Source organism: Leuciscus leuciscus, assembly GCF_965113295.1.
Source record: "Leuciscus leuciscus genome assembly, chromosome: 3".
NCBI classification, from domain to species: Eukaryota; Metazoa; Chordata; class Actinopteri; order Cypriniformes; family Leuciscidae; genus Leuciscus; species Leuciscus leuciscus.
The window spans coordinates 37,899,966-37,912,706 of record NC_138727.1 but is presented as its reverse complement, the minus strand read 5'-3'; the positions used below and the strand labels follow the sequence as shown (position 1 = coordinate 37,912,706).

Below are 12,741 nucleotides of genomic sequence, written 5' to 3'. Positions count from 1 at the left end.
TTTTTTGCAAGCTTCTAATTTGGATAGATGTGACGTGAGAACAATGTCCAATAAAAGGAGGTTAAAACCATAAGCTTAATTAAAGGTGAGGCTTCTGCTCCAGTGACAACCAGAACAAAAAACAGCATGATCTCAAATGTGTGTGTAACACACTCTTACCTTTAACCCTGTGTTTCTCAGCATCTTCCTGGGTGCCTTCTATTGCAATGACCATTCCAAATTGAGAGCACAAGAAAGAAGGAGTTGGTTTTGAGATCACAGGTGCCATAGGACAGAATATCTTTACGGGACTGCCCCCCCACAGCAGTGATAGAACATAATTGCCATTCTGAAAAGGGGAGAGACTGATTAAAAGGTGGAATCTGGGCAAAAATGTATTTATTACTATTGATTAAACAGCAAGCAAACTGTTACGTCAGAAATATGTCAAAACAGTGGGATTTCTAGCCTACATTCTGGACTAGTAATGTCATCAACAACTTTGAAAAGTTTGTCATGCACAAACCAATATAGCTATTACTTTTTTCTTGTTATTTCTCTTTGCATGCTTGATAAATACAAACTAAGGAACTACAGTATAAGATGACATATTTGGCACCTCTTGTGTGATGTAGCAACCATTGTATGGGGCCATTAGGACCAGATATTTCCATGTGACCCTTACAGAATATCCACAATATGCAGGCACCTGGAATAAAGGCAGTGGTGCTGCATTCACTGTGAATGAAGCACACCAGATAATTGTCTGTAGGACCAGCAGGTTAAAATGTTAAGCAAAAAGTGATCCAGCGTTAACACTGAACCTGAACATGAATAACACAGACACTTTATTCTCACCTCTATCTACAAAGATGTGCGTGTATTCTCTCCCAGCGGCTGTTAAGGTCATTACCTCTTCTGAGCAGTGAACCGTGGGTAATGGCTGCCACATAGGCCTATCTGTGGATTGGGAGCTAGACCCACTTCGATACATTTTCCTAGAGATTCCTGGTCCCCCAAATGCTGTCCATAAAACACAAAAACGTGCAACATGGTTCTTGAAGGAACTGCGTATTTATGTATTAACCATTTTAAAAACACACTAATTGTAGGCTATATTCATACTAAGAAAAAGCAAAACACACCTGGTGCGTCACCTTGAAACCCAGCTTCGATTTCAAAAGCTTTTTTGGGGGGGAAAACAATGAATTGGTAACAATGAGTTTTTTCATTGTTCAAGTGCAGATGCGCTGTCGTTTGATCGCGATTCATACATGTACTTACTCGACTGTAGAGGTATTTCATTCGCATTTCTATAGGAAGAATCTGCTGAGACGTCAAGTTTTGAACTCGCGCGTCTACTGCGTTTTAAATGTGGACTTGTTAGGTTCAATTCCAAAGCACCGCTTTCGTCCGCAAAAATTTTAAAAATATTGAAACTGTATTCTTCTGAGTAACCTTCCTGCTCAGACGTAGCTCTAAAAGTAAGATAACTGAGATGAAGTGCTATTGTTGATAATATAAACACTGTAATTGAGGTTTTAAGTTCGCAAGACATCGCCAGTTTGTTTCACCTCACATGCGCACCGAAGCTCGCATGGGCAAACGGCGAGTCCAATCAACAAATTAATGTAGACCACCTGTAACTTTGGAATGCTACGAAACTTGGTGAATTGTGACACATATGCCCTGTCCAAATACCCACACTTGCGGTCTTTGCACTAGACCACTTGTACATGACGTATTTCCTGTATTTGCCCCAAGTGTTCAAGTAGGCTAAAGACTGAAAGTGTGTAGAACTTTTATGTTCGGGTGTAGAACCCGATGGGACAAACTTAGTCTTGCAAAAAAAGTGTTTACTGAGCTTTTTTAAAATTATTATTATTTTCAATACTTTGCATTTTAAAATAAACTTCTAAATGTCTGTTCAGTAGTCGCTATTTAACTAACAGAAGACACAATTTTAAAGAGTTGCAAATGTTGTACAAAATACCCTAGTCATCTTTGCACCAATAAAATGTGCAACACTTTATGTTTTACTACCAAATTATATGCTATATCAAATTAATATGAATTACAGTGGAATGTTTTCCTGGACATCTTGCGATTTCGGGGCACACAAGTTTCCAAACATGATGCATGATAGGATACGCTTAGCCTAGAATAGCACTCTGAAGTGATATTCGAGTGTGGGTTAGTGTGCATTAAGGGCACTGCACTTTGGCATTTTTAAGATATGGGACAGTCTTGCGCACTTGTGCTCTCAAGTGGCCAAGACTGCAAGTGTAGGTATTTGGTAAGGGCATTCTTGGACACTTCTACTCCTTTTGTAGTTGTTGTACTACACTTGACCGCCATAGGAAATGAATATACGAAGAAGAAAAAATAGGCTACAAAAATACAGAGAATCTTTAGGAGGAACAAACCACAAATCAGCCCTGAAACAAACAAACAAACAAAGCACACAGCAAAGAAGAGGTTCCTATACTCTAAAGCAAAGAGTGCAACATAATACACACACACTGGTATGGCTGTAACAATATGGCAAAATTGTGCCAGAAGATTCAGTTAAGAGGTCAAAATGCTTTTTCTGTGTTTAGGTTTGAGTGTAATAATAATGAAAAAACTGAGACAATAAATAAACAATTTAGAACATTTTGAAACTTTGATAACATAGTCTTTGATAAAGTCTAAATATATATCCAACTTATACTTAACAGCATTTCAGTTGTAGCCAACAGTGATTATATGGCCATCTGAGAGACTGTCCATGAATTTTCTTGGCAACCCAGATCAAGTATAGGTCTCTGCAGGACAGTATTAGGAGTTACCAGATCAGTGGGCGAGGCCATAAACAGAGGGGCGTTTTTGACCACGTTACCTGATTTTCCCACGTCACAGTGAAGATTTAGGGTTTAGGGGTGGGGTCGTGTGAAGGGCATCATGCATGATTTATAAACACCCACCAGTTTGAAAACACCAACAAATTTAGAAACACTCACTTTTGTTCCGCAGAGACCCCATACTTAATGATTTTTCCGGGGTAGGTTCCTAGGTCTTTTCCCAACCCTCCCCATTACATGACTCTCACACACACGCCTATGGACAATATAGCATGATCTCCGGAATTGTGGGGGAAACCGGAGCAGACAAGGGGAGAACATGCAAACTCCACACAGAAAGGACTGCGGTCTCAGCCGGGGACCTTCTTGCTGTGAGGCGACAGTGCTACCTAGTGAGCCACTGTCCCGCACCATATATCCAAATTCAAAACCCAATAAAAGTCATTATGTCTGAAAACATTCTTCTCAGCAACTACATCCCTGTATATATTTAGCTACTCAACTATTACAGAATATTTTCTTTCTTTCCACCAGATGACATCAATCTACCTCCCCTCATTGGATTTCAAAAAGTTCTGCTCTATTTTATTTCTTAAATAGTGCATAAAAAAAATTATACATTTAATATATAAATAAATGGTGCACAATTTAGAGATAAATTCACTTAAAGTAAAAGAATGTACACTCAAGGTGTCCTGTCACTTTTGAAAGCTTTGAGGTGGAAATCATTAACATAGTTGGGAAGGATAGGTACTATTTCAATATTCATGCAGCTGTTGTATATTGCTTCATGTTGGCTATAATGACCCATAAATTGTTATTTTTTATATTTAGTTTAAGAACTAGTATCTATGTCAGTAATATTTTCAAAATGATGCCAAGGTAAATAAGGATCATCCATCCCCATGTCAACATATTACTAAGTGAACTTTTACAAATAGTAGTCACTTTGTCACTATTGTTCTATAGATTATGGAATTGTATAAGACTTTTAAAAGGCTAAAACTCTTGAAATAGTAAAACATCATTGCTTAAAACGAAATTGCTTATAATGTCTAAAAATCAAAGCAAGTGTGCCATATGTAGGAAGCCATTTTGTTGACAATTCAAACAAAAACAAACCTTTTTATGATCAACATTTGATATTTTTGCTGTTCTTAAAGTCAGTGGTAAAATGACAGTCAACGTAAAGTAAAAAAAAAAAAAACTCTTACATTCTTGTAGCATATACACTACTCTTAGGGATATACAATTCATGCAAAAACTATGTATTGTAAGTCCAACGCATTCAATTATATAATAATATAAAAAATAATGTCAACAAGTAGTTTACAAAATATTTATTAAATTATCAGTAGAACAGTTTAATCAAGTCACTTCAACACCACCATACCAATTCATTCTCTCTGAAAAGACAGTTTATTGAAGGGTTAGTTCACCCAAAAATTCTGTCAGTAATTAATCACCCTCATGTTGTTCCAACCTCGTAAGACTTTCGTTCATCTTCGGAACACAAGTTAAGATATTTTGACTAAATCTAAGAGCTGGATCACTCCTCCTCAGGCTTCTATGGGATCGAAATTTGCCGGCCCAGAAAGTTAGTAAAGACCATGTTTAAAATAGTCCAAGTGACTACAGTGGCTCAACCATAAGTTTATCAAGTGACGAGAATACTTTGTGCGCAAAAACCCCCAAAATAACGACTTCATTCAACTATTTGTTTTCTTCTGTGTGAGCCTCTGAGTAAGTTCATGTAGTGTAACAGCGCAACGCTTCTACGGCCCACACAGAAGAAAACAAATAGTTGAATTAAGTCGTTATTTTGGGGGTTTTTGTGCACAAAGTATTCTCGTCACTTGATAAACTTATGGTTGAGCCACTGTAGTCACTTGGGCTATTTTAAACATTGTCTTTACTAACTTTCTGGGCCGGCAAGTTGAGATCCCATAGAAGCCTATGGAGCAGTGATCCAGCTCTCAGATTTACAGTCAAAAATATCTTAATTTGTGTTCCGAAGATGAACGAAAGTCTTACGGGTTGGAACAACATGAGGGTGAGTAATTACTGACAGAATAAAACATTTTGGGTGAACCAACCCTTTAAGACTATCTTTTCAAATACATCATTGTACACCATTCCAGGCCACATTTTAATTAGGAGCTTCAGCAGCTGAAGGGCTGTAGAAATATGATCCAGAGTGTGATGCCTTTCTTGGCGGTTGCACTTCCTGGGAGGTAGATCTGAATTGTGGAGACCCAAAAATGTCCTTCTCCTGACTTGCCGGTCTGTAGAACTGGTACTGTGGCAGGGTGTCATTCTGAGGCTTCTGACCGCTCTGTTCACTTGGCCTTTCAGAGTAGACATGGGGAATCCGCATGCCCCTTACTGAAGGGCCCTGACTGTAAGGAAGTTGAGCAGCCTGAGCACCTTCCTTTACAGGAAAAAAACGAGGCATGGGCTGTGGCAAGGATGTAATGGGATGATTGCCAGTAAACGTTGGGGCCTGTGGACTGGGAACTGAAGCCATGGATCGTGGCTGGAAAAATCCTTTAGGACTAGAAAAATCATCTGAAAGCTGACTGGGTGGGTATTGTGAATGACTTGAGATTTTTCTGCCAACAGGCCTCTGATAAAGATCTAGAGACTGATCTCCACCAGTCTGATACTCAAGATACTCTGGTGTACGGCTTGAAGCTAGCACCAATGGTTTTGACTCTTGAGAGAGCCTTTTTACAGGAAGGTGACTGGTTGACAAAGGCTGTTGGACACGTTTTGGACGGAAAAGTCCATCATCTTGCATAGCAGGGTAAGAGGGATAAAGACTTGCTGGAGATGTGGATGGAGTTCTGGAGAAACCCTGACGGCCATAACTTCCTTGGTAAAAGTGTGGGTGGTGTTGAGAAGGCTGGAAATCTTGAGCTGGCTGGAAAAGTTGACTACCAGAACCATAGGGGTTAGAAGCCACAGCACTGGTCAGTGGCTGTTGAGAGTAAACATTCATGGGAGGAAGAGCAGGGTTAGCATGTGCAGGCCAAGTAATGTCAGGCTTTTGATACTGTAAAGGTTGAGCAGGATTTGGATCAGTAGGCAGAAACATCTCTGGGAGAGCCAGTGGTTTTTGATTGTAAGAGCATATGAAATACCCAGGTGGAAGATGCTGTGCTAAACTGGCAAAAGAAGGATTTACTTGAAGCGGATCAGGGCTAGGAAAGTTGTAGTTCTGAGCCGACCCAAAAGGCTGATACAGGGAAGTACTAGGGACAGGAACCCTTGAAAACTGATATTTCAGAGCAGAGGAAGGGTTAGATTGAGGTGGAACAGGTCTTTCGAACCTATAACGATAGTCCATGTATTGAGGTTGAGAGTCAGGAGCCGTCGAGGCTGTAGCAGCGAGATCCTGTTCCATAGGCTCAAGACGGGGATGTCGATGTTCAATTTCCGGTTCATGTGTCAGTTCAGAAATCGGTTCAGGAGTCGATTCAGGAGTCGGTTCAGTAGTTGGTTCAGTAGTCGGTTTAGGAGTCGGTTCAGTAGTTGGTTCAGTAGTCGGTTCAGTAGTCGATTGAGGAATCATTTCAGGAATCAAAACCACATTTTTGCTTGTCATAGGATCACTGAAATGCATCGGCTGTTTTTGTATAGGAAGTGAAAATGGGAAGTTTACAGACAGATTAAAAGAGCCAGGCAAAGATGGTAATTTAGGCAGCCAATGACTCCTTGGGTGTAGATAGGGTGATCTAGGTACATTTCTTTGCTGTTGCTCAACTGGAAATGCTTGCACCTGCTTCACAATCTGACTAGGAAATACAGTTGGTGGCTTGTGGTATACACCGAGTTGCTTTTGTGGCAGTGGTTGGGTTGTCTCAGAAAGCCCCGGGTCTTTGACTGGAAACATTGGTATTGGCTCATATGGACAGGACAGTGGCATCATCTTGCCTTTTGATTTCAAAACCAGAATGACGTGACCATCCTGAATCACATTTAAACCAAACATCAGAAATAATATTTCCAAATCTGTAAAATATTGCCAAAAACCCACAACTCACCCTGAAGTTGACACCACAGCTCCTATATGGAACAGAGAAGGTGAGCTGTCCCTGGTTAGACTGCTCTCTGTGCCAACATTCAGTGGCCACATAAAGCAGAGGTGCCCATTCCCCATTTACTGTGGAAACAGGTGATATTAACATATCAGAAAGTCCACAAGTGTTAATAACCACTGAATTTCTCTTCATTCCCATTACTCAATACTTACATGCAACTGACAATTCATCTGCTCTCCCATCACCAACAATAGTAATTTCCATGGCATTGTTCTTACAGACAATAGAGGGAGGGGTCGCACTTGCAGGACAGGACAGAACCTGCTCTGTCCCATACCAGCTCAGAGACAATACATATTCAGCTTCCTGGAATGTTTTTGAACAAAATGAATAAAGTGAATTTTAAAGGTGATCTTATTGAGTCCCACACATTGAGATTACATGACCAGCCAAACACCACTCACTTTACCCCCAGTAAACCCTGTTATTGGACTCTGCTCACAAACATGGCTGATCATGAAACCATTTGTTTGCTACATCCATAGTGATAGATGTCCAAGGGATCCTGACATAAATCGTGGAAGTGGGCCCAGGTTACTTTTGAAGTCTGGTACAAATATGAAATACAAAAATGCATAGCCTATAATCCCATATGTATGCACGATTAAAAATTATAAGATTGCGTTCTCAATTCAAACACACATGATTTTATTTGAATTAAAATTATTCTGCTATCTTTGTTAAACATTTGATCACACTGGAAAATTTAAACCTGCTTTTGCACTGCAGCTGAGCCAGAGCAGCGGTCATGAAAGCTGTACGTTTTAAAGGCCCACTGAATAACTTTGAAACGCGCAGCGTTTTTCAATGGGTTGACCTAATTTCCACAGAAAAAGGAAGACAGGGCGGGACACAAACAATAGCCTATAGCTATTAGCTTATATCACAGTTTGCCCAGAGCCATTTAGCTTGGTTAAGCTGCAGTTTCCTCCTAATCTCTAACCTTTTCTCCTCCTAATCTCATCCATGTCGCTTCAAAATATGGCATTCTGTGCAGAATTCAAATGGGTCCAATTCATTTTGTATACGTTTAACTTAATTCGCCCCGATGGAAAGCATATTTACACAGTCTGAATCATTTCTTATTCCATATATAAGGGACCGATTTTAGCAGCAGCTTCTGCGTCTATTTATAATGTAGGGGCAGGAAGCTTCAGATTCTAGAGAGCATTTGATTGGACAGAAAATCTGACCAGAAGCTGAAGAGCAGAGTGATGTCATAATTATTGATCCATTCTGGCAGAAGTGAGAGACCAAGTTTTGAATCCTTGTATCTTTTAAATGCACAGTCATTATTTTGGAGCACACAGGCTTATGGGGAACAGTAAGACTAACATGTATTAAAAGCCAAAAAAAATTAAAAAATAATAATTCCATTTTGATTTCATGGGGACTTTAAACCACTTCACAAACTGTTTAACTTCACGGTGTTGCGATTTCTGTGTTGCAAACATAAAATAACAAAAGTATAAATGTTTATAGTCTGGATAAGTTGTGACAACGATCAAAATGAGTAAGTGACCGTTAAAACCAATGTAGCCTAACTCTTCAAATAAATTGTTATGCCAGTATATGGCGACAAGCGACAGTTAAAATGTATTTGATCTATTAATGAATCATTAGTTCAAGAACTCTGAACGAAACAATTCTTCATTCATTTCAAACTTTTTTTTACACTTCATTTAAATGAAATATTTTTAACATTTATAACATTAGACAATTAAAATTCAATTTAATTAAAACTGAGTGCACCTTTTTAAAACCCCCAAAAAGTTTCATTTGTCTAGCAAAAAAAGAAATACAGGAGACTAAGCTACCAGATCTTATTGAATAAGTAACACTTATACGGTGACTGAAATTAAAAGCAAAATGGCCGCTTACCTCTTGTTTGACATAACATGAATCATAGTTGAATAGCAGGTGGACATCTGTGCGTGAAGTCCTGATGGAAACACCACAAAAAGCTGCTAACTGGTCCAAGCGGAGCAGGTCTCCAAGCGCTATCGGAAGAAAACATAGCTGCAGTTTAAATACAGGACTAGTTTAGTTTATTAATTTATAAAGCACATTTAAAAACAATAGATGTTGAAACCAAAGTGCTGTAAAATAAATGTAAAAAAAATAATAATTAAAAAATTAAATAAAACATACATAACCAACAAAACAAAAGGACAAAAGAAAATTGTATACCCTCAATCAGAATTAAAACAAAATAAAAATGAGTCTTCAAAGATGATTTAAACAGAAATAGAAGGGGAAGATCTTATGTGGAGGGGAAGACTCTTCCAGAGCCTAGGAGCAACCACAGCAAAAGCCAGGTCACCTTTAGTTTTAATGTGACCGAGGGGAGAAATTGACTAGAAGACGGAAGAGATCTAGAGGTAGTATTAAAAATACACTGGGGAGCATGACCATGTAAATCTTTCAAAACAAAAGAGCAGAAACTTAAAATCAACACGGAACTTGACCGGTAGCCAGTGTAGAGAGACGAGTACTGGCTCACGTTTTCAAGTGCCAGTCAAATCTGGCTGCTGACTTTTTTCACCAATTGCAACCATTCCAGAGCTGATTTAGGAAAACCCAGATACAATGAATCAGTTATATCATAATTTAACTGTAAAAAAAAAAAAGTAAATCCATCCAGCATTTAATGTCTTGAAAACATGCAAACGGATTAGACAGAACCGTTGCTTTTAACAGGAAAGTAAGGCTGAGTGTCATCGGCATATATATAAGATAAGTTCTGTTTCTGAATAATATGACGAGTGGAAGCATACATAAGGCAAAGAGAGGAAGACCCAGAATAGAGCCCTGCTGAACACCATAGGAGATTTAAGCACGAGATGAGAATCATTTCCCCAAATTAACAGAAAAAGATCTGCCCTTAAGGTAAGATGCAAACCAATTCAGCAGTCAAAAAATATCAAAAGTACTCAGGTAAGATGAAATCTAAGAATAGATAACTTTTACCAAAAGTTTTGAAGTTAAAGATAACTTAGAAATTGGTCTTTAGTTATTCAGATCATGCTAATCAAGATGGTGCTTTAACAACGGACGGACTGTTGCAGGAATTCCCAATCCTGTTCCTGGCGATATAGGCCGACCAACCTGCAGAGTTCTGCTTCAGTTGTGTTTGATCAGGGTTGGAGCTGAACTTTCCAGGAAGATAGATCTCCAGGAACAGGACTGGGCACCCCTGGACTATAACATGTTTAAAAGAGCCTGGTACAATTAAATTTGCTAGGGAGCTATTGATAATAGCAGTAACAACTGGACTTAACGCTGGAATAACCTCTTTAAAAATATGAGAAGGCAGAACATCAGAGGGACAGAATGAGGGCTTCATATAAACAATATCAGAGCTGTAAAGGTGACAGGTTGAAAAAGAGAAAGAGATCAGATAAATAGGCGATTCTATCTAGAGTATAAAAATGTTGAGATGTAGGCCTATATTAGACAATACACTCAACTTCATGTATAAAATGTTTTAACAATGGTTCACACAAATCAGTGGAACTCTAATGAGGCACTAGGAGTGGGATTTAAATAAAAAAAAAAAACACTAATTGTACAAAAATGGACCTGAGGCCTATGCATTTTAGTGCAATTAGCAAATAATTTCAACTTCCTTAACAGCGCTCTAAAAAGACTTTCTCTGAAAATTTCGTATGATATCTGAAGTCGCCGACTAATGTTTGGCTATATACATTCATTTATTATTAATGGCTAAAGACAAAATAGCCTACGTTCTAAATTTCCATAAATTATTATTCGCTGACATAAAAATCACTTGCAATTTAGTGGTTTATGGAATTAACAGTAAGTTCGAGGACATTCTGTTAAACACTTACGTCCACGAATTCGGAGATTGACGACATCGGCTTGCTTTAGAAAAAGTTTAAAGACCCGGTCGCCGCATTCAAACTGCGGTTTAATTTGTCGTGTCTGTTTAGATGCATTCAGTCCTCCGTCTCCAACAGATTTCACACTTCTTCGCTGTTTTGAGTTTAGCCAAACCTTGAAGAAATCGCCACCTGAAATCTCGTCGTAGCCATTAGACCTTAACAGGGGGAATACCCTCTTGGCAAATTCGTTACAGAAAACAAGCTGAAAATCGAATAAAATGCAACATATTAAGAGATGACCGTACGCATTCATTTCAGATAGTTGAATCTCCCGCTCTTAGTGATACAATTACTTTTAATCAATTTTGATGTTTAACTCATCTTATGCTCGCACAAACAGCCTACTTAACGAGCTATAGCTTATAAAATATGGTAACTCGGGCCTGAGAACTACTGATTATAAGTGTCGCGTTGGGAACCGGCGCCTTTGAGCTGTAGCCTAGGCTGTGCACCACAGCTGAAGCTAATTGTCTAATGACATTACATTTTTTTTTTTTAATATGGAGAACTACAGCCTATATTCAACGGTTGTTTATGTGGTAGCCTACGATCAGAGTTAATCATTCAATGACTCTCCTCTTTTTCTTTCTTCCTCTTTTTCTTTCTGAAATTTCTTGAAGCTAAACAAGTGTTAGAGATGACATGATAAACACAGAACAATTCATGAAATAGACGATTTTTTTTTTTTTTTTTTTTTTACATTTGCAATTTCCTTTTATAAATATTTATAAATGTAAATATAATTTAGAAAAATAAATATTTATTTATTTATAAAAACACTCGACGTGGCATTTATGAACAATACGAACACATAGCCTAACCATTATGATTAATTTTCACAAAAAAAGTAGGAAAAAATTCACACACACACACAAAATGTTGGAAACAAAATGTACAACGCACAGAGAAAAAAACACTGACAACTAGCCTTGATCTAACCTATTCTGCTCCGTTCAATCCGCAGTAGGTGTCGCTCCAAACCTACTTTAGATGAGTCATCAAGTACCTGCGCATCACTTTCTGCCTGCGCTACTTTATCATGATTGGAGAGATGGGGTTTGATTGGCGCTTGGTTCGCCCTATTGTTGGGTAGCCATGTGCTGCGTTTGGCCCGTGCGGTCAGGGTATATTCTGGCAAACCGTTTGCCAATCACGTCTAGCAATCGGCAAAGCAAACTGTGGTACACGCCATTTGCCAACAAGCGATGGGTAAATCGCAAAGCACAATGTTATTTTCTGTTTTCCCAGCACGGTACCATAGAACGGCATAAAGTAAGAGGTTTGAGAAGTAAGAGGCGGGGCACCAGTTAAAAAATTTCAAAGTTAAAGTTCACGCAAACAGGTATTAATAGACAAGGTTTAGTCAAATATTGATTGTTTATAGCTGAATTAGTTATATATACAATTATACACAACCGATTTTATTGGTTTATAGCCTACAGCAATCTTATTGGCGTAGACGGTTGAGGCATGAGCATAGCCGACGTACACGTCTGGTACTAGTTTATGAATGATCTATGACGCTGTTTGGCCGTACTACAGAATTATTAAGTGATAACCATGACGATTTCAGTAACAATCAATTGGATAATGTTTTGATGAACTTACGAATCAAGTTAGATGAAGTTACTGTAAAAATGTATTCGTATAGAGCTCAATTCACATCGTTTTCGTTTCAAAGTTTTACAAAAAGTCATATTGTAAGCTTTATTGAGCAGGTTTATGGCTAGACGATATCACGAAATATGTTGCTGATAAATGATACACTGTTTGAGAGTTAGCCTAGTTATACCAGAGCCCGTCTACGGAGAGCCTGTCCACTCCCTATTAAGCCCTATTGTACCGAATTTTGGTTGTAGTACCACCAGAGTTCCACTGGGGGCGCTCGCAATGAGTGCAAAATGAATGGGA

At 38.6% G+C, this 12,741-nt stretch overlaps 1 protein-coding gene and 1 long non-coding RNA gene across 3 annotated transcripts; both read right to left on the bottom strand.

The window, feature by feature from the left end:
• Positions 1–165: 165 nt before the first annotated feature.
• Positions 166–1,692, bottom strand: LOC309495347. The gene is made up of 5 exons (XR_014204624.1): positions 1,264–1,692; positions 1,125–1,163; positions 838–1,002; positions 599–717; positions 166–328 (listed from the first exon to the last, which is right to left on the bottom strand). It is a non-coding gene; the product is annotated as an uncharacterized lncRNA (long non-coding RNA).
• A 2,065-nt stretch (positions 1,693–3,757) lies between these two features.
• LOC309494072 (uncharacterized protein) lies at positions 3,758–11,218 on the bottom strand. Of its 2 annotated transcripts, XM_082163288.1 has the most exons (5): positions 10,777–11,218; positions 8,807–8,925; positions 7,078–7,231; positions 6,869–6,987; positions 3,758–6,792 (listed from the first exon to the last, which is right to left on the bottom strand). In XM_082163288.1, the coding sequence occupies exons 1-5, from the start codon at positions 11,081–11,083 to the stop codon at positions 4,972–4,974; spliced, it is 2,520 nt and encodes an 839-aa protein (XP_082019414.1). In that variant the 5' UTR covers positions 11,084–11,218; the 3' UTR covers positions 3,758–4,971. The 2 variants fall into 2 exon arrangements, with proteins under 2 accessions (XP_082019414.1, XP_082019415.1); XM_082163289.1 differs by lacking the exons at positions 8,807–8,925; positions 10,777–11,218 and adding an exon at positions 7,330–7,468.
• Positions 11,219–12,741: the final 1,523 nt, after the last annotated feature.

What these genes read in the sequence shown, in the direction of transcription:
- LOC309494072 (XM_082163288.1), bottom strand. Translation starts at nt 11,083, where the DNA reads ATGAATGCGTACGGTCATCTCTTAATATGTTGCATTTTATTCGATTTT. An exon ending in AGATGAATTGTCAGTTGCAT is followed by an intron (nt 6,988 to 7,077) that starts GTAAGTATTGAG and finishes CTGTTTCCACAG; the next exon opens with TAAATGGGGAATGGGCACCT. An exon ending in GCTGTGGTGTCAACTTCAGG is followed by an intron (nt 6,793 to 6,868) that starts GTGAGTTGTGGG and finishes AATGTGATTCAG; the next exon opens with GATGGTCACGTCATTCTGGT.